Source organism: Watersipora subatra, chromosome 9 (assembly GCF_963576615.1).
Source record: "Watersipora subatra chromosome 9, tzWatSuba1.1, whole genome shotgun sequence".
Taxonomy (NCBI): Eukaryota; Metazoa; Bryozoa; class Gymnolaemata; order Cheilostomatida; family Watersiporidae; genus Watersipora; species Watersipora subatra.
Window position 1 is genome coordinate 33,811,305 of NC_088716.1, and position 22,422 is coordinate 33,833,726.

A 22,422-nucleotide genomic window follows, 5' to 3' on the forward strand; every position below is an offset into this window, starting at 1 on the left:
AGTAGGTTAAGGAGTAGTTGTCGTTGTTGTTGGTCCAAGAGTAGTTGCATATGTTGTTGGTTCAGGAGTCGTTGTACATGTAGTTGTTGTTGGTTCAAGAGGGTTGTAGATGTTGTTGGTTCAGGAGTAGTTTTAGTTGTTGGTTCAGTTGTAGTTGGTACAAGAGTAGTTGTTGTTGGTTCAGAAGTAGTTGTAGATGATGTTGGTTCAGGAGTAGTTGTTATTGTTGGTTCAGGAGTAGTTGCTGTAGGTTCAGGAGTAGTTGTTGTTGTTGGTTCAGGAGTAGTTGCTGTTGGTTCAGGAGTAGTTGCTGTTGGTTGATAAGTAGTTGTAGATGTTGTTGGTTCATGAGGCGTTGTTGGTTCAAGAGTCGTTATAAATGTTGTTGGTTCAGGGTTAATTGTAGATGTTGTTGGTTCAGGAGTAGTTGTAGTTGTTGTTGGTTCAGGAGTAGTTGTAGATGTTGTTGGTTCAAGAGTAGACGTTGTTGGTTCAGGAGTAGTTGCTGTTGGTTCAGGAGTAGTTGCTGTTGTTGGTTCAGGAGTAGTTGTAGATATTGTTGGTTCAAGAGGAGTTGTTGGTTCAAGAGTCGTTATAGATGTTGCTGGTTCAGAATTAATTGTAGATGTTGTTGGTTCAAGAGTAGCTGCATATGTAGTAGGTTAAAGAGTAATTATCATTGTTCTTGGTCCAAGAGTAGTTGCATATGTTGTTGGTTCAGGGGTCGTTGTACATGTAGTTGATGTTGGTTCAAGAGGAGTTGTACAGTAGATGTTGTTGGTGCAGGAGTAGTTGTTGTTGTTGGTTCAGGAGTAGTTGTAGTTGGTTCAAGAGTAGCTGTAGTTGGTTCAGGAGTAGTTGCAGATGTTGTTGATTAAGGAGTAGTTGTTTTGGTTGCTGTAAAGGTTGTTTTAGTAGAGTTGTCTATACACGTGACATTGTCATCAGGGTTGATCCAATAATCTGGTTCACACGAACAAATAATATCCACTCCATTTTTCCTCCAACAATCATGGATGCCACAGAGAGTCGAGTTATTACATTCAACTTGAGGTATACAGGCAGTACCATTAACATAAAAAAGACCTTTTTCTACTGTAACCACCATTTAGTAGACTGAGTACTGTGCCATCTTTTTGAGAGTCCTATTTTCTCACAACCTGTTTCATTATCAGTAAAGTCTGCTGCGAGCATACCGGAGTTTTACCTAACAAATTCTAGTTAGCTCTTGTGGATGTTTATCTTGGTTCATTGGCCGGAAGCTCTACTGCTATAGGTAGGTAATTAGTAATGGGTATAGTTAGACAGATAGCCAGCAAATATACACAGATAGGAATTAGAGAGTAAACTCAGCAGATGGTTGCATCAAATCCCCTAAATTCTGGTGAAAAGCATAAAACCGAGAGAGCAGAAATGCTGCTTTTGGTTGAACAAAATAAATGAAAGCTTAGTTCCTACTTATTAAGGCATGATGGGACCTCAAGGCGCAGTAGCACTGCAGCTAGTCAAGGCGCTGGGCCCACAGGAATTGGCAAGCGCAAACAGCAGATCTGAATTAATCTAGGTTTAACAAATGGGTTTTAACATCGACTCTAAAACTAGTAAATGCAGAAGTTTTGCCTAAGTCTATTGGAAGGCTGTTCCAATGTGATGGTACTCTGTATTCAATTGTTTTCTGATCTGAAGCAGATAATTTTCTCCGTTACTCCAGACAGTAACTATTTTTTGAGTTAATAAATGCATTGTATATTAGTTTCATAATACTTCTGAGTAAAAATTTAGAACATCTACTTATTAGACCTTATTAGATCATATCCTCTTATTTAGCTTGTTGATGTGTTTGTCCCATATCAGGTGACTGTCCAAATGGATTTCTAAGAAATTGATCAAAGATGTCTGCTTTAACTCAGAATCAAATAATTTTGTTGATTTTTCTAATTTGATTATTTTTGATGATTTCTCATTACAATGCACAGTGGAACGGTTCTCGAACACAATCCGTTCCAGAAAGTTGTTCAAAAACCGAGTTGTTCAAGATCCGAAACAAGTTTTTCCAGTAGAATTAATGTATGCAAATTTTAGTCCGTTCCAAGGCAATTTAACAACTTTGGTAAAGTATTTTTTAACATTTTACCCCATAAAATGTACCGCATACTATAAATACAAACGGGTAGATATAGGTCGCGTTTAATTTTAATAAAAGTTTTTCTACCTATGATGATGAAAAAAGAAAAAACAAGTATACATTTCGTATGCTTTGCTCTTAAAACATCAAAAAAATTAAAGGCTACTATACAATACCAAAATTCGCAGAAGTTGATAATGAAACAGCAAAAAATGCAACAGATTAGTGACATCAAAAATCGTGTGAAAAAAATAGAAACAGCAATGGCACATTTACTTCACATCTTTGAAGAAGAATCTTTTTCAAAAATTTTTAAGGGTAACTTGACTGGAGGAGTTGTGTCCCGAGAAAGTCTCTTCGATAGAAGCGACGTCCTCCCAGATGGCTCTTTTTTGTAAAGAATTTATGACGCGAAACTTCTCCCTTTGTTTGAGAACCTTCTGAAAGTTGCTCATAACAATGTCGTTAAACGTATAAACATGCTGTTTCCGGAGCTGCTCCAAATGTTTAATTCAAATGCGCATGCTCCGATTTGGTCGAGAATCGAAATAATGGTCGAGATCCGAGACGAACAAATCATAATTTTTTTCGTCAAAAACCGAGTCGGTCGAAAACCAAAGCGTTCGAGAACCGAGGTTCCACTGTACATTGTTTTGTCCATGTTTACAGTTAATTTATTTGTATTACACCATTGTTCAATTTTCTCAAGTTCATTATTAACTATACCAATGTCAATATTCCAATTGTTAGACCGAACAAATAAATTTTGTATCGCCAGCATATAGAATAGGTTTTAAATGATTAGTAGATAATACAAGATCATTAATATGTATTTAGAATAAGGCAGGACCTAAGATAGAACCTTGAGGAACATCGCAATTTATACTCGAAAAGCTAGATTTATAGTTTTCTATAAAGGAAGATGGTCTGATGTAGAAGTAGTAATTGTTCCTGATGAAAGATAATTTTCCCAAAAATTTATATAGCGATTAGCTTTACATGTGAAATTAGTAGTACATGTGAGAGAAGTAGTACATGTGAGATTAGTAGTACATGTGACAGTAGTAGTACATATGAGGGTTGTAATACATGTGACAGTAGTAGTACATGTGACAGTAGTAGTACATGTGACAGTAGTAGTACATGTGAGAGTAGTAGTACATGTGAGATTAGTAGTACATGTGAGATTAGAAGTACATGTGACAGTAGTAGTACATGTGACAGTAGTAGGACATGTGAGAGTAGAAGTACCTCCGAGAGTAAAAAGCACTTCAAAAAGTAAAATAATTGCGAGTACAGAAGTGGTGACGATGACAATAGGTCTTCTCTAGTAGCAGGAGCTTTATTTATGAACAACAAAGCATGACATAAGATAATATAACATACGCAATGCATTATAAATATCAGAGATACATGTATTAAACTTATACAAAATTATTCTAAACACAAAATGTACTATGAAACAAAAAGGTCTATCTCTTTGCCTGGTATCTTCCAATTAGATAACAACTGACAAATGATACGGAGAAGAGTAAGTTAATATTTGAAATTATCCCAAAAATCTAGTATGTTGTTTTTCTGGAAATATCAAAAGACCACTTCTGCAACCGTTATATTCTTCTATAAAAAATATTAGTAGAGTAATATAAATATTATGACATAATAAAAGCATTAGATTAGCGAGTGGAGTTTTCCACATTATCATATCAATAGAAGGTGGCATAGTTGGTGTTCAGCATTAGATTGAAGTTTCATACGGCTTCCATGGTAAAATTGGTGAGTTCAAATGCATTTCAAAAGAAGGAGCTCATTTTTCATCTTTCAAACTGCTTTCATATGGATGGATTGATTTATTAGTAGTACTGTCTTGTGATGTTACCTGGCCTCGTGCTAAAAGAAACGATGTTCCTTTAAAATATCACATACAAGGGGAAACTTCTAATGAACTAGAAAAAAATAATGCTTGAATGTTAACGCAAACTCGAATGTGAATTTACAGCAAAACCTCTATTTGAATGTCACATCCATTTGACAGCCACTAAAAGCAAATGGTTGGAAAATAGAGCCGCCATTCTTTAGTTGAACGCAATCTCTTGTTGACCGCCAATTTGAGTAACTTTGATCTTTATGAAACCATAATATTGAGTGATCAATAGAAAAGTCTCCACAACATTGTATTAATAATGACTCGTTTATATTAATAATAATCAATTCTCTGGTTGTCACACTTCAAAGCTTTTCGCTTTGTTTCTTTACAACTTTGAAAGGAACACCGCAGAAATAATCAATAACGGCCTCAGACTAATTGTAGTTCCTTATTTAACACGGTCTTGGTACTTCAAAGTACTTCTATATAAAAAACCGTTTAAATTTACAACAGTAGATGAACTTTCAAAGCATTGCCATAGAAATAATTACTAACTCTCTCAGGATAATAGTAGTTCCTTGTTTAATGCGGTCTTGGTAATTCGAAGTACATGTACATATATAAACATGGTTTAAATGCACGAGGGTAGATGAACTTTAAAAACGATGCTAAGGCTCTAAACACAGTTGAACTAGAGTATAAGGCTCTTAACACAGTTGAACTAGAGTCTAAGGATCTTAACAAAGTTGAACTAGAGTCTAAGGTTCTTAGCACAGTTGAACCGGAGTCTAAGACTCTTAACATAGTTGAACTAGAGTCTAAGGCTCTTAACATAGTTGAACTAGAGTATAAGGCTCTTAACATAGTTGAACTAGAGTCTAAGGCTCTTAACACAGTTAAACTAGAGTCTAAGGCTCTTAACACAGTTGAACCGGAGTCTGAGACTCTTAACACAGTTGAACTAGAGTATAAGGCTCTTAACATAGTTGAACTAAAGTCTAAGGCTCTTAGTACAGTTGAACTACAGTCTAAGACTCTTAGCACAGTTGAACTAGAGTCTAAGACTCTTAACACAGTTGAACTAGAGTTTAAGGTTCTTAGCACAGTTGAACTAGAGTCTAAGGCTCCTAACATAGTTGAACTAGAGTCTAAGGATTTTAGCACAGTTGAACTAGAGTCTAAGGCTCTTAGTACAGTTGAACTAGAGTCTAAGAATCTTAACACTGTTGAACCGGAGTCTAAGACTCTTAACACAGTTGAACTAGAGTCTAAGGTTCTTAGCACAGTTGAACCGGAGTCTAAGACTCTTAACACAGTAGAACTAGAGTCTAAGGCTCTTAACATAGTTGAACTAGAGTATAAGAATCTTAGCTCAGTTGAACTAGAGTCTAAGGCTGTTAACACAGTTGAACTAGAGTCTAAGGATCTTAGCACAGTTGAACTAGAGTTTAAGACTCTTAACACAGTTGAACTAGAGTTTAAGGTTCTTAGCACAGTTGAACTAGAGTCTAAGGATCTTAGTACAGTTGAATTAGAGTTTTAAGACTCTTAATACAGTTGAACTAGAGTCTAAGGCTCTTAACACAGTTGAACTAGAGTCTAAGGATCTTAGTACAGTTGAACTAGAGTCTAAGACTCTTAACACAGTTGAACTAGAGTTTAAGGTTCTTAGCACAGTTGAACTAGAGTATAAGGCTGTTAACACAGTTGAACTAGAGTCTAAGGATCTTAGTACAGTTGAACTAGAGTTTAAGACTCTTAACACAGTTGAACTAGAGTTTAAGGTTCTTAGCACAGCTGAACTAGAGTCTAAGGCTCTTAACACAGTTGAACTAGAGTCTAAGACTCTTAACACAGTTGAACTAGAGTCTAAGGCTCTTAACACAGTTGAACTAGAGTCTAAGGATCTTAGTACAGTTGAACTAGAGTTTAAGGTTCTTAGCACAGTTGAACTAGAGTCTAAGGCTCTTAGTACAGTTGAACTAGAGTTTTAAGACTCTTAATACAGTTGAACTAGAGTCTAAGACTCTTAGCACAGTTGAACTAGTCTAAGGCTCTTAGGACAGTTGAAAGAAATAGAGTCTAGGGATCTTACCACAGTTGAACTAGAGTCTAAGGATCTTACCACACTTGAACTAAAGTCTAAGGCTCTTAACACAGTTGAACCAGAGTATAAGGATCTTAGCGCAGTTGAACTAGAATGTAAGGTTCTTAGCACAGTTGAAATAGAGTCTAAGGCTCTTAGCACAGTTAAACTAGAGTCTAAGGCTCTTAATACAGTTGAACTAAAGTCTAAGGCTATTAACACAGTTGAACTAGAGTTTACGCCTCTTAGCACAATTGAGCTAGAGCAGTCGAATAGCACAACGAAATAATGAAAATGGAATATAGGTATACTTTCAGGAGTTGATAAACAGCCGAAATCATGAATCTTTTTATAACTGATGAAATGAAGAATCAAAGTTGACCAAAGCCATAAGTCAGTTTAAACTTACTTGTCCAAAGCACCTCTCTTCCACCAGCTAGCAGTAATGCTACCAGATGTGCCCGAGTGACCTGAATTGCTTTCAGACATAGAGCCATCGCTTGCTTCATGCATTCGTGAGAAACCGTGACCAGCAGTGTAGTCTTTAGGCTGGAAGCGTAGTGCAGGATGCACATGTAGGAGGTCACGCCTCCACTCCACTTTAGACCGCTTCTTTATGAAAATAAACGGTTATTGAAACAGATTGTACAATATTACATAACATTAACACCCAATATCAAATATGACAAACTATTGGTTTGAAAGTATCTGATGCAGGCTAGTTTGTCATGGTATGTCTATATATTAGCTTTTTATTAGACACTGTATATATATATATATATATATATATATATATATAAACTATATTAAGAACTGAAAACTTTTAAAACATTTTACAACTTAAAGTTTCATGGTTGCTACCATTCATCAGGTAAAATTAAAATGAACTGAAGCTCATATGACTGTACGTAAAAACACATCGAGTAGCTTAACGATAAAGGCCAGCTACATATACGGTAATACAACAATTTAATTGGTTCATGTCACAGCATTGCAAATTAAATGCTTATTTGAATGTCTGCACTTTGACAAAAGCTCGTTTCTTGAGTTTAAGCTTGCAAGCTCAGGTTTGTATAAAATGAAGTAATTCTCCCAAATACACAAATTACAGCGTTTACTGGTCTTATTGTAACTACTCGCTTTTTTCAATACTCTCCACTTGATGTCGTACTGGATGGATCGATCTTTAAGCTGCCATATATAATTACTTAGTTCTGTTGAAGTTCGTTTTGATGGATTGTGGAAGCTGCTACGATGGTTGTAATATCTTTTCTTGAATGAGCCCTCTGTCAAGCCAACATATGTCTGTTTGGTAGCATTAGGTTCTTTGGTCATAACTGTAGCCTGATAGATGACGGAACTGGACAAACATGCATTTGGCAGTGGACATGTACTTTTATCTCGACAGTTGCATGTTGCTGTTGGCTTTTCGTTTGATAGCTGCGCTTTGTTGTTATTTGTAATAATCTGTCCAATATTCTTCATGCAGCTATAGCTAAGTCTTAAATTGTTTCTATTAAATATCGAATAAAGTTTGTGATCTTTGGGAAATTCTTCACTCAGAGCTCTGAAGAAAAGCTTTCCTATATTGGTGGCAACATTTTTAGAGAAAGGGGGGTTATACCAAAGTATATTTCTCCTGCGTTTGCTTCTGGTGTTATGCGATGCTATATTCTCACTAAATGTCAGTTTATGATGGTATCCACTTCTATTAAGGGCTTCTTGGTGCTCTTTTGTATTTTGTCTAAATATATCTTGATTTGATGATATTGCGGAGAGGCGCGGAGAGGCGCAGGTTGACTGATGCTGGAAAGTTTTTGATGATGGAAGGTGGATGGTTAGATCTTGTGTGCACGTATCTAGGCACATTATTAGGCTTGCTGAAGGGTCTATATAATTCATTCTGTAGATCTAACGATATATCCAAAAAGTCAACGGTGCTTTTATTTGCATCTACAGATATTTTCAGCCCATATCGATGGAATAATGTGCACAGATTTTTCTTGAGCTTCTTAGTCTGTTTAGGAGTTGCTCTCACTACGCCAAGTCCATCATCTCGGTATAATCCAAAAGTCTCTTTTGTGATTTGGTTTATCTGATGTAACATAAAGCAGCCAACCAGTTCACATACTTCTGCTCCATCATAGGAGCCCATAGCCACATCGAAGCAGTCTGCATGTCCTGATTTCCCCCATGCTTCATGATCACTATATAGCAGGGTCTTTTTGGTGTGCAAGATTATTCTGCGCTCATCAGATGTTATAGTCTCGTAGTTGGTAGCAAAGTCTAAAGCTAGAGATAGAAAGTCAATAGATATGGAGGGGTAGAACTCAAAAACATCAAAAGATAGAAATCTACACTCTTTCTTATTAGGAATAGCATTGAACCATGTGATTACGTCATGTGTGTTCTTCCATTGATTTATGCTGATGGCGCTATTTATTTTAAAGTTTATGCGTTCTACTATGTTCTTGCTTACGATGCCAAGTTCGTTCTTAGTAGGGTTGATTAGGCGGCAAGATGGTTTAGATGCAAAACTCGCCTTGTGGTCTTTTAAAGTGATAAAGGCATCATTGGTTGCCAATGAGTCTATCCTGTCACTGATGTTAAGAGAATCAGCTATCTCCATTGTTTCTCTCGTGATGGAGGATATCGTGGTATTATCGACCTTGCTATAAGACTTGGTGATACTGTTTTTGAGACGATCATTGTAAGTGTTGGTATCCAGCTTGTAGTAGTTAGTTGTTTTGTCTGCAGGTACTAGAATGGTATTGACATTCTTTGCATGTTGTTAAATGTCAGACTGCATCTTCCTTAAAAAATTATCCTTTAATTTCTTGAACTTGATGTGTTTGATTATGTATATATATATATATATATATATATATAGTCTATATATATATAGACTATATATATATAGACTATATATATATAGACTATATATATATAGACTATATATATATAGACTATATATATATAGACTATATATATATAGACTATATATATATAGACTATATATATATAGACTATATATATATAGACTATATATATATAGACTATATATATATAGACTATATATATATAGACTATATATATATAGACTATATATATATAGACTATATATATATAGACTATATATATATAGACTATATATATATAGACTATATATATATAGACTATATATATATAGACTATATATATATAGACTATATATATATAGACTATATATATATAGACTATATATATATAGACTATATATATATAGACTATATATATATAGACTATATATATATAGACTATATATATATAGACTATATATATATAGACTATATATATATAGACTATATATATATAGACTATATATATATAGACTATATATATATAGACTATATATATATAGACTATATATATATAGACTATATATATATAGACTATATATATATAGACTATATATATATAGACTATATATATATAGACTATATATATATAGACTATATATATATAGACTATATATATATAGACTATATATATATAGACTATATATATATAGACTATATATATATAGACTATATATATATAGACTATATATATATAGACTATATATATATAGACTATATATATATAGACTATATATATATAGACTATATATATATAGACTATATATATATAGACTATATATATATAGACTATATATATATAGACTATATATATATAGACTATATATATATAGACTATATATATATAGACTATATATATATAGACTATATATATATAGACTATATATATATAGACTATATATATATAGACTATATATATATAGACTATATATATATAGACTATATATATATAGACTATATATATATAGACTATATATATATAGACTATATATATATAGACTATATATATATAGACTATATATATATATAGACTATATATATATATAGACTATATATATATATAGACTATATATATATATAGACTATATATATATATAGACTATATATATATAGACTATATATATATAGACTATATATATATAGACTATATATATATAGACTATATATATATAGACTATATATATATAGACTATATATATATAGACTATATATATATAGACTATATATATATAGACTATATATATATAGACTATATATATATAGACTATATATATATAGACTATATATATATAGACTATATATATAGACTATATATATATAGACTATATATATATAGACTATATATATATAGACTATATATATATAGACTATATATATATAGACTATATATATATAGACTATATATATATAGACTATATATATATAGACTATATATATAGACTATATATATATAGACTATATATATAGACTATATATATATAGACTATATATATAGACTATATATATAGACTATATATATATAGACTATATATATAGACTATATATATATAGACTATATATATATAGACTATATATATATAGACTATATATAGACTATATATATATAGACTATATATAGACTATATATATATAGACTTTATATATTAGCTTTTTATTAGACACCGTATCTAAATGTTAGCTCTTTATTAGACACCGTATCTATATGTTAGCTCTTTATTAGACACCGTATCTATATGTTAGCTCTTTATTAGACACCGTATCTATATGTTAGCTCTTTATTAGACACCGTATCTATATGTTAGCTCTTTATTAGACACCGTATCTATATGTTAGCTCTTTATTAGACACCGTATCTATATGTTAGCTCTTTATTAGACACCGTATCTATATGTTAGCTCTTTATTAGACACCGTATCTATATGTTAGCTCTTTATTAGACACCGTATCTATATGTTAGCTCTTTATTAGACACCGTATCTATATGTTAGCTCTTTATTAGACACCGTATCTATATGTTAGCTCTTTATTAGACACCGTATCTATATGTTAGCTCTTTATTAGACACCGTATCTATATGTTAGCTCTTTATTAGACACCGTATTTATATGTTAGCTCTTTATTAGACACCGTATCTATATGTTAGCTCTTTATTAGACACCGTATCTATATGTTAGCTCTTTATTAGACACCGTATCTATATGTTAGCTCTTTATTAGACACCGTATCTATATATTAACTCTTTACTAGACACCGTATCTATATACTACCTTTTTATTAGACACTGTACTTATATACTACCTCTTTATTAGACACTATATCTATATATTAGCTCTTTATTAGACACTGTATCTATATATTAGCTCTTTATTAGACACTGTACCTATATATTAGCTCTTTATTAGACACTCTCAACTATATACTAGCACTATAGCTATACGTCATGCAATACATAGTATATATTTATATTGCACCTAGTAAATAGACTGATGTACTGTGACCAACTTACCATGCAGACTGTGACAGTGACAGTTATGACTCCTATGAGCACTATCGCTGCCACAATACCTGACACAGCAGGAACAATCCAATTACTTGCAGTAGTTATTTCCATGTTCGGCTCTGTAACAGTATTTTCACTAAATGTAAACAAGTATTTGTTAATTTATATTCTATTGTACTGAAAATAATAGGAAGGTTTTAAGAATCCAGAATTGTGAATATCATAACATATTCTGATCTGAAAAGGAAAAATGGTTTCAGTAGATGGTAGTACTTGTCTACATTACCTGTTATTAAAGTGACTTGTCCTGCCGTCCCATTGATCAGAAATCCATTTATGATGAGTCTTTGAGAAGCGAGTTGATGATTAGCAGACTCAACAAGACTCAGTGCTGCTGCTGCAGTTATGGCTGAAGCAGCGCCACCTGGTGATGGATTCACCACCACTTCATATGTCACTCGAGTTGAATCACTAGGATTGATAGCTCTTTTTCTTCTCCCAACTGAGTCTTGCACGCAGCTGGGTTAGGACAAAATTGTTTCATTGGTGTGGTGGAACACATGCTAATTACATATGTCTGAATATATATTGTTGGTAGGTCTAAACTGCCAACTATCATTGTCTAATTAGACCTTTTGAGCTTGCATAAATAGTTTTTCAACTCACCTAAATTCAACTTTAATGATACCGATAAAGTAGTTCCCAAGGCTGTCGTTGTAACTGTAATAGCCCTAAAATTGATAGCAGATATATATTGGTAGTTCTGGAAGGAACTACCAAGTTTCAAAGTCATCAGTGTTATATAAAGTGAAAGTGATGTATGAATATATTCGCTTAAAGAAACCCTTACAGCGGTTAGGAACTGCTGCCGCAACCTGAGATATGTAGTAGTACTATTATCCTCCACATCTGTGTTACATCCAGCAGGATCAGTGAACATTATCATTGCCGATATAGAGACATCTATAGCCAGGGCTGTAAGCATCAGTTAGCAGCGTTAGACATAACATCTGCTATTAAATATCTGCTACAGTTTCTTTGTCAGATCTGCTTATACTTGTCATAGCATTGCTCACCTGGGCAAGTACCATCAAGTATTCTCACAAAGCCTTCCTCACATTGACATACTTGAATACTGTTGCAAGTAGAATTCTCCTCACACTCAAGGCCGCATGATCGGTTGAACAGTCCTCCTACAGCAAACGTACATTGAGCATTGACTGCATTCTGTCAATAGTGGTGGAGAATTGTAGAAATTGTTTACACCATTTTAATCTAGATGCTATGTAACTCTTGTCTAAACACAGTCTAGCCTGCTATAGAGTGAGCAATTGTTCAAGTCAAATAATTCATAAACAAAAGTATTTTGCTTAGAAACATGGACTTGGCAAGCTGTGAAAGTCAAAATGTGTTTTGCTAATCAAGAGAAACAGACTGCATTCTGAACAGGTATAAAAAGAGGCTTTCATAAAACCACCGGATTCCCCATAAAACCACCGGATTCCCCAAAATACTGATCTAGAAAGTTGAAACAAACTCACACCAGCAGCTTTGGGGTGCAATCTACTTTGGATAAGGGTTGTTGTAAATGAGGGCATGATTACCATGAGTTGCCTTATAGACAATTTTACTAGATATACATTGAGGTATCTTTTATTGCTTACCAGTCGGTGCAAGAGTCGATGTAAAAATGTCACTGACAGAGGATGTTGTTGGCGACACTGTAGTTGAAGTTGTTGGTGAAATTGTAGATGTTGTCGTTGGTGCAAATGTAGATGTTGTCGTTGGTGCAAATGTAGATGTTGTTGTTGGTGCAACTGTAGATGTTGTCTTTGGTGCAACTGTAGATGTTGTTGTTAGTGCAACTGTAGACGTTGTTGTTGGTGTAAATGTAGATGTTGTTGTTGTTGCAACTGTAGATGTTGTTGTTGGAGCCAATGTAGTTGTAGTAGAGTTGTCTATACACGTAACATTGTCAGCAGGGTTGATCCAATAACCTGGTTCACATGAACAAATATCCACTCCATTTTTCCTCCAACAATCATGGATGCCACAGAGAGCCGAGTTGTTACATTCAACTTGCGGTATACAGACGGTACCATTGACATCCAACAGAAAACCTTCTCTGCAGTCACACCTGAAGGACCCAGGAGTATTGACGCACAGATGTGAGCAGAGGATGTTGTATACTTCTGTAAATATCCATAAGATAAAATGCTTGAGTTCGTGTGAACCGCCTTGAAGACAATTGAATGCCTTCCCAGTTGTTAGCTAGCACTCACACTGAATGGCTTGTCAAAAGATTGCGCTTCAATTAACATGCATTAATCTCTGGTAAATTAACATTTAGAATTTTAACACAACTACATTGGACAAAGAGGACGGTTTAGTTTACAGGCTTTCAGATGTTGTAAATGACTTGTATTACGAGCAAATTATTAAAACACTTGGAATAATTCACTGATTAGATGGGTTAGATTGACATAGTTTACTTTAGCAGTAAAAATTACTAAAATTCAGGACAAGCAATGGTAGTTTTGGCAAGTGATATACAAATCCATCAACTAAACATTGGTCAATTGTATCGGAGAAAAGCGTAAGATGAAACATTTAAGACTGGCAAGGCATAGCCTTTTACTATGACTCTATGTTAAGTCGTCACGAACTTATAGAGTCTAAACAACATCTAAAAACTGCTCAACTAAATAATGAGAGTGCAGCAGGATGATATGCAACAAGGTGTGGAAACAAAGAAAATGGACAGTAAGTGAAAGTAAAGAACCAGTGAATACAAAGGGTTGAATGATGAAAATGAGGCAGGTAAGGAAATGTCTAGCAAACATGGAAATGTTCAGAGATGCCCTACCTGGATGGAGACATTCATCAATATCATCGCATCTGTTTGAGCCGGTTAGAACGTATCCAGGAAAACAGCCACAAGTGTAGTTACCGATCTCGTTTATACAGAACCCCCTGTCACTTCTGTTGTCACAGTCATTGCCTCCGTCATTGCATTCATTTCTATCCTTACAGTCTATTCCATTTCCCTCATACCCATCTATACATTTACACCTATATTAACAGAAGAGTTCAGTGAATATATTAGCTAACTAAACTGCTTCCTTAGCCAGAATGAGTTGAAGTTGTTCAATTAGAAAGAGTAAACGTACTCATAACTGCCATTGATGTTCTTGCACACAGCCAGAGTACTGTTACAGATATTCGAGTCTCCTGAAGAACACTCATTCACATCTACACAGCTGCTATCATTATCAGACTCATAGCCTGGTAAACAACTGCAGTTGTAGCCATTTTCTTTGTTCACGCAGTAGCTATTGGGAGGGCACTCCGTATTACCCGCAGCACACTCGTCAACATCTGTATAAAAATAACAGAAAACTTCAAGCTTGAAAAGTAGAGATGATAGCTAGAAAAACACTAGAACTGATGGATATAACAAATACTGGAGGCACCGGAAAGGAACAGCAGTAGGGAGGTGCAACTCCGACAGGCTGGAAGTATATGAGGAGACAGCTAAATGTTATTATGATGATAACCTGATAAACTCACCAATACATTTGGCAGACTCTACTTGAATGTACATGTTAGAGATGCAACTGCAATCATAACCCCCTTCATAATTCTTACACTCAACCTAGAACAATGTACAGATAGATATGTTAGACTGAGATCTCAACATTTTAGTCTTCTGAGCAAGATAGGGTGTGATGTTGAAGTATGATATATACCAATTGTAATCAGTGACAAATACAATGACTTAACGAAAAGAATGTCTTCCAAAGATGCTTATTGTAAATGTGACTTACATTGTTCTCAATTCTGCAAACATGAGTACCATCAGTACATTCATTTATGTCAGTGCAAGATAATTGACCTGGATGTAGTTCATAGCCCTTTGGACACTGGCAGGTGTCCACTCCACCCACTACTGAGCAGCTCTCCGTACAGTTGTGGCCACTGTTGCATTTGTCTATTGACTCACATGAGTAGCCGTCTCCCTAAAGATTAGCGAAAAGTGGGACTGCTCTATGAGCTTCTGGTTGAGCACCGTTCTTTGAGATGGTAAGAACATAATAATACATATATATATATATATATACATACATATACACACAGTGCATATATATATATATATATATATATACATACACACAGTGCATATATATATATATATATACATACACACAGTGCATATATATATATATATATATACATACATATATGTGTATATATATACGTAGTATGTATGTATATATATATATTTACATATATATACATATATGTACATGTAGATACATATATGTATATATACATACATATATGTACATGTATATACATATATGTACATGTATATACATATATGTATATATATACATATGTACATATACATGCATATAAAAAATGTATATATACATGTATATACATATATATATATACATATATATATATGTACAAGTGACATAAATGAACAATAGTTATATTATATTACGAAACAAAAAATATCGTTTTTAAAACAAAAATATTTGCATCATTTGCTCGGATAGCTATGTTCTGATTGTTGCTTTTGATGGAACGAACATTTTCTAGCTGTCCAATACCTTCCACAATGTTTTCTGACCTGTTCTTCTATACCGCTGAACTAGTCGATATTAGCGTCCAACCAATTTTTTGTCAGAGCAAAACTTTTACGCTTTGCATTTAGCACAAATGCTAAATTGCACAATTGCTAAGCGTAAACTTTGGCCTAAAACTAGTCATTTATCTAAAATCATAAATTTAAACTGTTTTTATATTCATGTACTTTGAAGTATCAAGACCTCGTTAAATGAGGAACTATTACTAGCCTGAGACCGTTATTAATTATTTCTATGGTGCTGCTTTTAAAGTTTTAACGAAAAAAAGCGAAAAGCTTTGGAGTTGGACAACTAGAGAATTGATTGTTATTATTGTAAACTATTAATTATTAATACGGTTTGGTAGACACCTTTCTACTGATTACTTGACATTATGTGTTCATAGAGGTCAAAGAATGTCAAAGTGGCGGTCAAATGGAGGTGTCGTTCAAATAGAGAGTAACGTTCTATTTTTCAATTTTTCTCTCATATTGGCGGTCAAATGGATGTGACATTCAAATAGAGGCTGGCGTTCAATTAGAGTTGTTACGGTCTATGTATATGAATAAAAGAATAAAATCCGAGCGCTCTAATTCAAATCCCAACTCAGTCTCTATCCACCACGACTACTACTAAAATAGCCTTATTTAATACGCATAGTTCAAAACAGATATCCCACTAACTAACTCGCATACATCATGTGCATGTATTATAAACAGATAAGAGTGTGGAATTGTCTTTACATTTCTATAATTAGAAAGAGACAAATCTTGTTGTGCAACAATAGACATATAACCAACATATGGACATATAACCAACATATGGACACATAACTAACATATGGACATATAATCAACATATGGACATATAACCAACATACGGACATATAACCAACATATGGACATATAGCCAACATATGGACATATAGCCAACATGGACATATAACCAACATATGGCCATATAACCAACATATGGCCATATAACCAACATATGGCCATATAACCAACATACGGACATATAACCAACATATGGACATACACCTACCTTCAGTATGAACCCAGAGGAACAGTTGCATGCAAATCCTCCTTCTGTATCTGAACATAAGTCATCAGACTCACAGAGATGGAGACTGGAAGATGTACATTCATCAATATTGTCACACGTGGTGAGTGTAGTTGTGTTAAGAGAATACCCGATACCGCAGAAACACGAGTAACTACCTATGGTATTGCTACAGCCCTGGCTACATCCTCCACGATCTTCCCTCCTATAAATTAATACATAACAACGTTACATACTTGAGACAAGTTGTATATAGTGCAAACATTCTTCAAGGTAACAGAAATGTGTGAACTCTGCGCTATAGTAAAAACATTTCATGTAAGACAACATCGTAATATACAAGTTAATAATAGCTAGAAACAGGGTACTCACAGACACTCATTGCTGTCAATACACGTGACTTCATCCTCGCTCAGCTCATATCCTTCATGACATGAGCAAATGTAGCCGAGAGGGTAAGAGCTGTTCTTCGTCTTGTCCGTACAAATACCGTAGAGTAGATCACAGATATTGGTAAGTTGGGAGAGACACTCATTTACATTCTCACAGGAAGAACCTAAAGTTATACATACCATCTAGTTGATCAAGCAGCGGAAGTCTAACATCTAACATTATCTGTTGTCTCTCATCTCTTCCATAGAATTCCTACATCAGTTAGTATTAGAATAAACTGTCAAATACTCACCATCAGCAGCTAGTTTGAACCCAGAGGAACAGCCGCAAGAACGGGAGCCGATTGTGTTGGTACACTCATCATCACAACCACCATTATTCATGAGACATTCATTGACATCTTCACAGGTTACACCGTCCGCTGATGTCAGGAAGCCATCATTACAATCACAGATGTACCTGTTACAGATGTAACTAATTACAGGGGTGAAAGTGATACAATCTTTTCGATGGAAACTGACATATTATTGAGACATCCATAGACTGCCTCTTTGTAGCCAATGCTTTCAACACAAATGAGAGCAGATAAACACCAGTGTGAATTAAAACTGTAAGTTATTCTGCAAGCATATCAGCCCACATACCTACGCACAAAGATAACTTTGGTTATAAACAATAAAAGGCACAACGAAAACAACATTAAAATAAACTTTCACCCTTGACCATCCGGAAGGTTCTCACAGGTGCTAGTAGCAGTACTACAGGCATTATCTCCCGTGACACACTCGTCCACATCTTGACACATTCTATTGTTGTCTAAAGTGAAACCACTAGGACAGTAGCAGAGAGGTTCCCCAGCCAAGTCCTGTAGGAAAGTGAAAGAAACTTGTCTACCAATCATGTCTTTAGTTGTATGCTGGATCTCTTATAACGGTAGAACTGTTGATGACAAACATGAAAAAATGGGAAATAGCTCAGGCGCAGCATCTACCTACCGTAATTACAAAACTACTTACCTTGGCGCAGGTTGACCTGTTATTTCCACCATCACATTCCATGATGTCAGCTGGCGAGCAAACTGTGTCAGGAACACAAGAAATGAGGTCATCTTGGTTAAGAGAGAAGTTGTCATCACATATACAAGTATAGGTTCCTATACCATCTACACACTCCTACAATTTTAAATAAGAAACTTGTGTGAGACAGAAAACTACATACTAAATATTCAAATAATACCCTCCACATATTAAATATTCGGGTAATATCCTTAACATACTAAAAATTCAGATAATACCTTTCACATACCAAATATTCCGATAATAGCCTACCCTTCACATACTAAATATTCAGATAATACTATTTGCATGCTAGACATTCAAATAATGTCACTAAAATACTAAATTATCACATGAATAATCCCACGACCAAAAACGAGCGAAGCGAATGTTTGAGAGCTGTATGATAAATGCATATGCCCAAACAACTCCCGAAAAATTATCCGTCAACAGCCGTTACCAAACCCTTGTACAATAATCCCATCAAAAATTTAACCATTTTTGTGTAGAGTCGTTTAAGAATAATAATGATACAAAACACATAAACATATTTAAATATGTTACCAAGTCTTTGAAAAGTTTCTACAATATCCTAAAACTTACCCATATGATCGGATTATATGTGCATAAATAGACAGATTAATTTGGCCTAAAATCGCGATAAAAACTTGACAGGCTTTTTTAAGCAAAATTAAGACCGGCCAACGAAACGCCGATAAGGCCGTGCGACAAAGAGTAGAACCATTATGTCATGCGCATTTCACGAGTAAAACGTGCACATTTCACCAGTCTATGGCATTGTCCAATTGCCGAAGGTTTCTGTGATTAAAGCACATAAATTACATAATTTTTTTATCATATATTTCAATGCATCAGTCTTGGCTTTCGAATGAGCCATTGTTTGACATGGTGAGACAGACATTGGTTGGTGTTTATAGGATTTCCCCAGAGCTCTACCGCAAAAATGTTTAATGGCATAGACTCGAAAATTGTGATGTCACAATTTTCATATGCGGTGTTGTGTGCTCTTACCGCTTATTTTATTGCTTACCGCTTATATTTATCAACTATGATAATGACGCTAGTGTCAGGCAAAGGTAGGACAACTCCAGAGAACCAATGAAGATGACAAAGGAATCAGTGTCATTAGTTCTCCATGTACAGATTATTTCTATGATAAATAACTCAGATTCCAAGCACCATGCTATGTTTTCCCGATTATATTATGCACTAGCCCTCTCATTTTATTGTGATGAGTTGAGGGTCACGACTGAGACTAATTAATTTCAAGCATTGCGCGATCTCGCGAAAGTGCGATTGACATATAGTCCTAGTGACACGCAACCGCAGGTCACAATTTAATCGATGTGATTTTATTACCTTTATCAGCGACAGTATATTTATTGAAGCATAATTAATTAACCCAGAACATGTGTTTGTATTGGTCGGGCGTTAGCACGATCCCCGGACATTGTTGATTATCTAGAATCCTAGTTTATTATTAGCGCTCTCTGGGTTTAACAGCGCCGATTGTCACAGAAAAGCGCAGCGAAAGTGATAGCAGCTCAATAGCAGCGAAAGTGATCGACTACCTAAGGCTATATAATAATTGTGACATCAAATTTTGAGTACCTGAACCAAGTGTTTTTTTATTGCAGGACATATTTTGACACTCTCTTTTTCATAGTTCTATTATTCTTTGTGTATTGAATATAGGCTCATTCGAAAGCCAATACTCTTATGTATTGAACTATATAATACAAAAATTATGTAATTTATGTGCTTTAACGTAGAATTACTGAAAGGTAATCGTTTCTTTTTTGCCAATTCTACTGGACTCTGACATTTTTGAGACTTATAATGAGTACTTTGGTATTCCAACTGATGTCCAAAGCAGTGAAAGTAAAAATTAAACAATAGGCTTACATTTTCTTATTGATATACATCTATTTCTATGACAACCAGCTAAAATCTGTTTAGATTTTTAAATTCAGCATAATTTTTTACATATAAATAGTTAAATACAGAAATCTAGATAAATATCACAACTTCTTGATATTGGTTGCTATGAACAATGATATACAGCCCCCCCCAGCCTGTGTATATTACACAGCAGCTTGCCATTTTACTTCTAATACTGCATTTCTCCTATTGCAGGGGAGAGATATAAACATATAATAATTTCCTTTCATTATTGCTGTTTGTTGTACATAATAACACCCAGTACATTGCAGCTACCATTGCAGTTCTCCTATTGCAATGCAGTGCCATTTGACTGCTAATATTGCATTTCTCAACCGGCAGTACCCTTTCTTTTTCCATTATCACTTGGGTCGTGGGCTGTACGACAGGGGAAAATCTAGTTTATTAATTAGGATTGATCTGCAGTAAAAACTAAATTTCATCACCCTAGGACATTTACGTATTCGCCTCATCTAACTTTTGCGTTTTCGCGGAGTCATCCTCTCGCGAAAATTTCATGTGCAAAACTAAACTATCATAACGAACGAGCGAAAACTCGAAATTAAATAGCTTTGTTCATTGATAGTCCAAGAAACAAATGGCAGCAAGCGATCAAATTGCGTTATCGATCTCGCCCACACCATTCTACCTGCGGTTCACAATTACAAACTAGTCCCAAATGGAAATTTTTTTTATCGGTGAACTGAACCTGAGGAATCTAATTATGTTTGTTTCACTGAATTTATTTTCACATCACTATTTTTTCGCAATCATCAGAGCTGCGAAATTAAGTTGCAGCGAAATTTTATTCTGTATACTACTCACAAAACTAAATACTAGCGAAATATAAGCGTCTTAGAGTAACTATTATCCAAATAACTTCCTGGAAGTGCTATCAAAGAGCACGCAACTCCTTCAATTGTGAAGTAAATATGGTTTGATCGCTCTATTAGACCGACTCATGACTCACATACCTGATCACAGTCATTTCCTAAAACACACTCATCTATATTCTCACACAGATCCCCGTTCATCTCATAACCAAAGACGCAGTTACAGAAATATGAGCCATCAGTATCTACGCAGTAGGAGTTGTTTGCACATAGAAATATTCCTTCTGCACATTCATCTACATTGCTACATTGCCCTTCCGATCCTGTTCCCATAAAGCCTACAAAATAATTTGCACTTTGGATTGGGTTGTACATCAAGAGCACCATAGTCTTGAGGAAAAATGGCCAAGAAGTTGAAACACAGGCTAGGACGCATAGATATAACACTTTGATTAACAATAGGAGCCTCACAAAGGAAGACAGCCTAGCCAGCTCACTGATTAGACAAATTCCCATCTATGGAGTGAATAAGTTTGACTGGTCCTATCTATTAGTACTTCAGTGAAGACTGGCTCTGAAATAACTGAGTATGCCCATTGTATGCTAACAGAATCATACAAATATTATTGTAGGTTATAGCTTAATGGTTCGAAACAATTTAATTTTTAAACGAAGTAATCATTTTATTGTGATAAGAATTAGAGTTGCCCCGATTTTAATACCCGAATCGGTATCGGTGTCGATATGGGTGTTAAGTATATGAATCGGTATCGGCCGATCTTTGCTTAAAAAATCTGAAACTTCCGATACTTTTTACAGGTCAACTATTTAACACAAAACCGTATTTTAGCCTGCTATACTTATAAAAAATCATCAGCTGCAAGTTCCTTACTTTTACCTAATGAATTCCCGCCTGTCACACAATCTATTTCATGTCTATAGCCTAATAAACATCCACACAGCTGAGAAATCTTTTGGCTTTAGTCAGCACGTAATTACAAAGTGCGG

The 22,422-nt window shown here is 34.6% G+C and overlaps 1 protein-coding gene across 1 annotated transcript; it reads right to left on the minus strand.

The window, feature by feature from the left end:
• Positions 1-3,457: 3,457 nt before the first annotated feature.
• On the minus strand, positions 3,458-21,685 carry LOC137404192 (fibrillin-1-like). Its single transcript, XM_068090355.1, has 18 exons — positions 21,556-21,685; positions 18,581-18,736; positions 18,281-18,429; positions 17,857-18,023; positions 17,544-17,727; positions 17,154-17,376; positions 15,303-15,494; positions 15,046-15,130; positions 14,646-14,853; positions 14,342-14,547; positions 13,140-13,667; positions 12,552-12,668; positions 12,326-12,450; positions 12,142-12,206; positions 11,762-11,994; positions 11,482-11,594; positions 6,488-6,690; positions 3,458-4,015 (listed from the first exon to the last, which is right to left on the minus strand). The coding sequence occupies exons 1-18, from the start codon at positions 21,613-21,615 to the stop codon at positions 3,979-3,981; spliced, it is 3,051 nt and encodes a 1,016-aa protein (XP_067946456.1). The 5' UTR covers positions 21,616-21,685; the 3' UTR covers positions 3,458-3,978.
• Positions 21,686-22,422: the final 737 nt, after the last annotated feature.

Coding starts and splice junctions, on each gene's coding strand:
- LOC137404192 (XM_068090355.1), bottom strand. CDS start 21,615: ATGAACGGGGATCTGTGTGAGAATATAGATGAGTGTGTTTTAGGAAAT. Junction 11,995..12,141: donor ATCATTAAAGTTGAATTTAG/GTGAGTTGAAAA, acceptor GTCCTAACCCAG/CTGCGTGCAAGACTCAGTTG. Junction 4,016..6,487: donor AAGAGAGGTGCTTTGGACAA/GTAAGTTTAAAC, acceptor CGTTTCTTTTAG/CACGAGGCCAGGTAACATCA.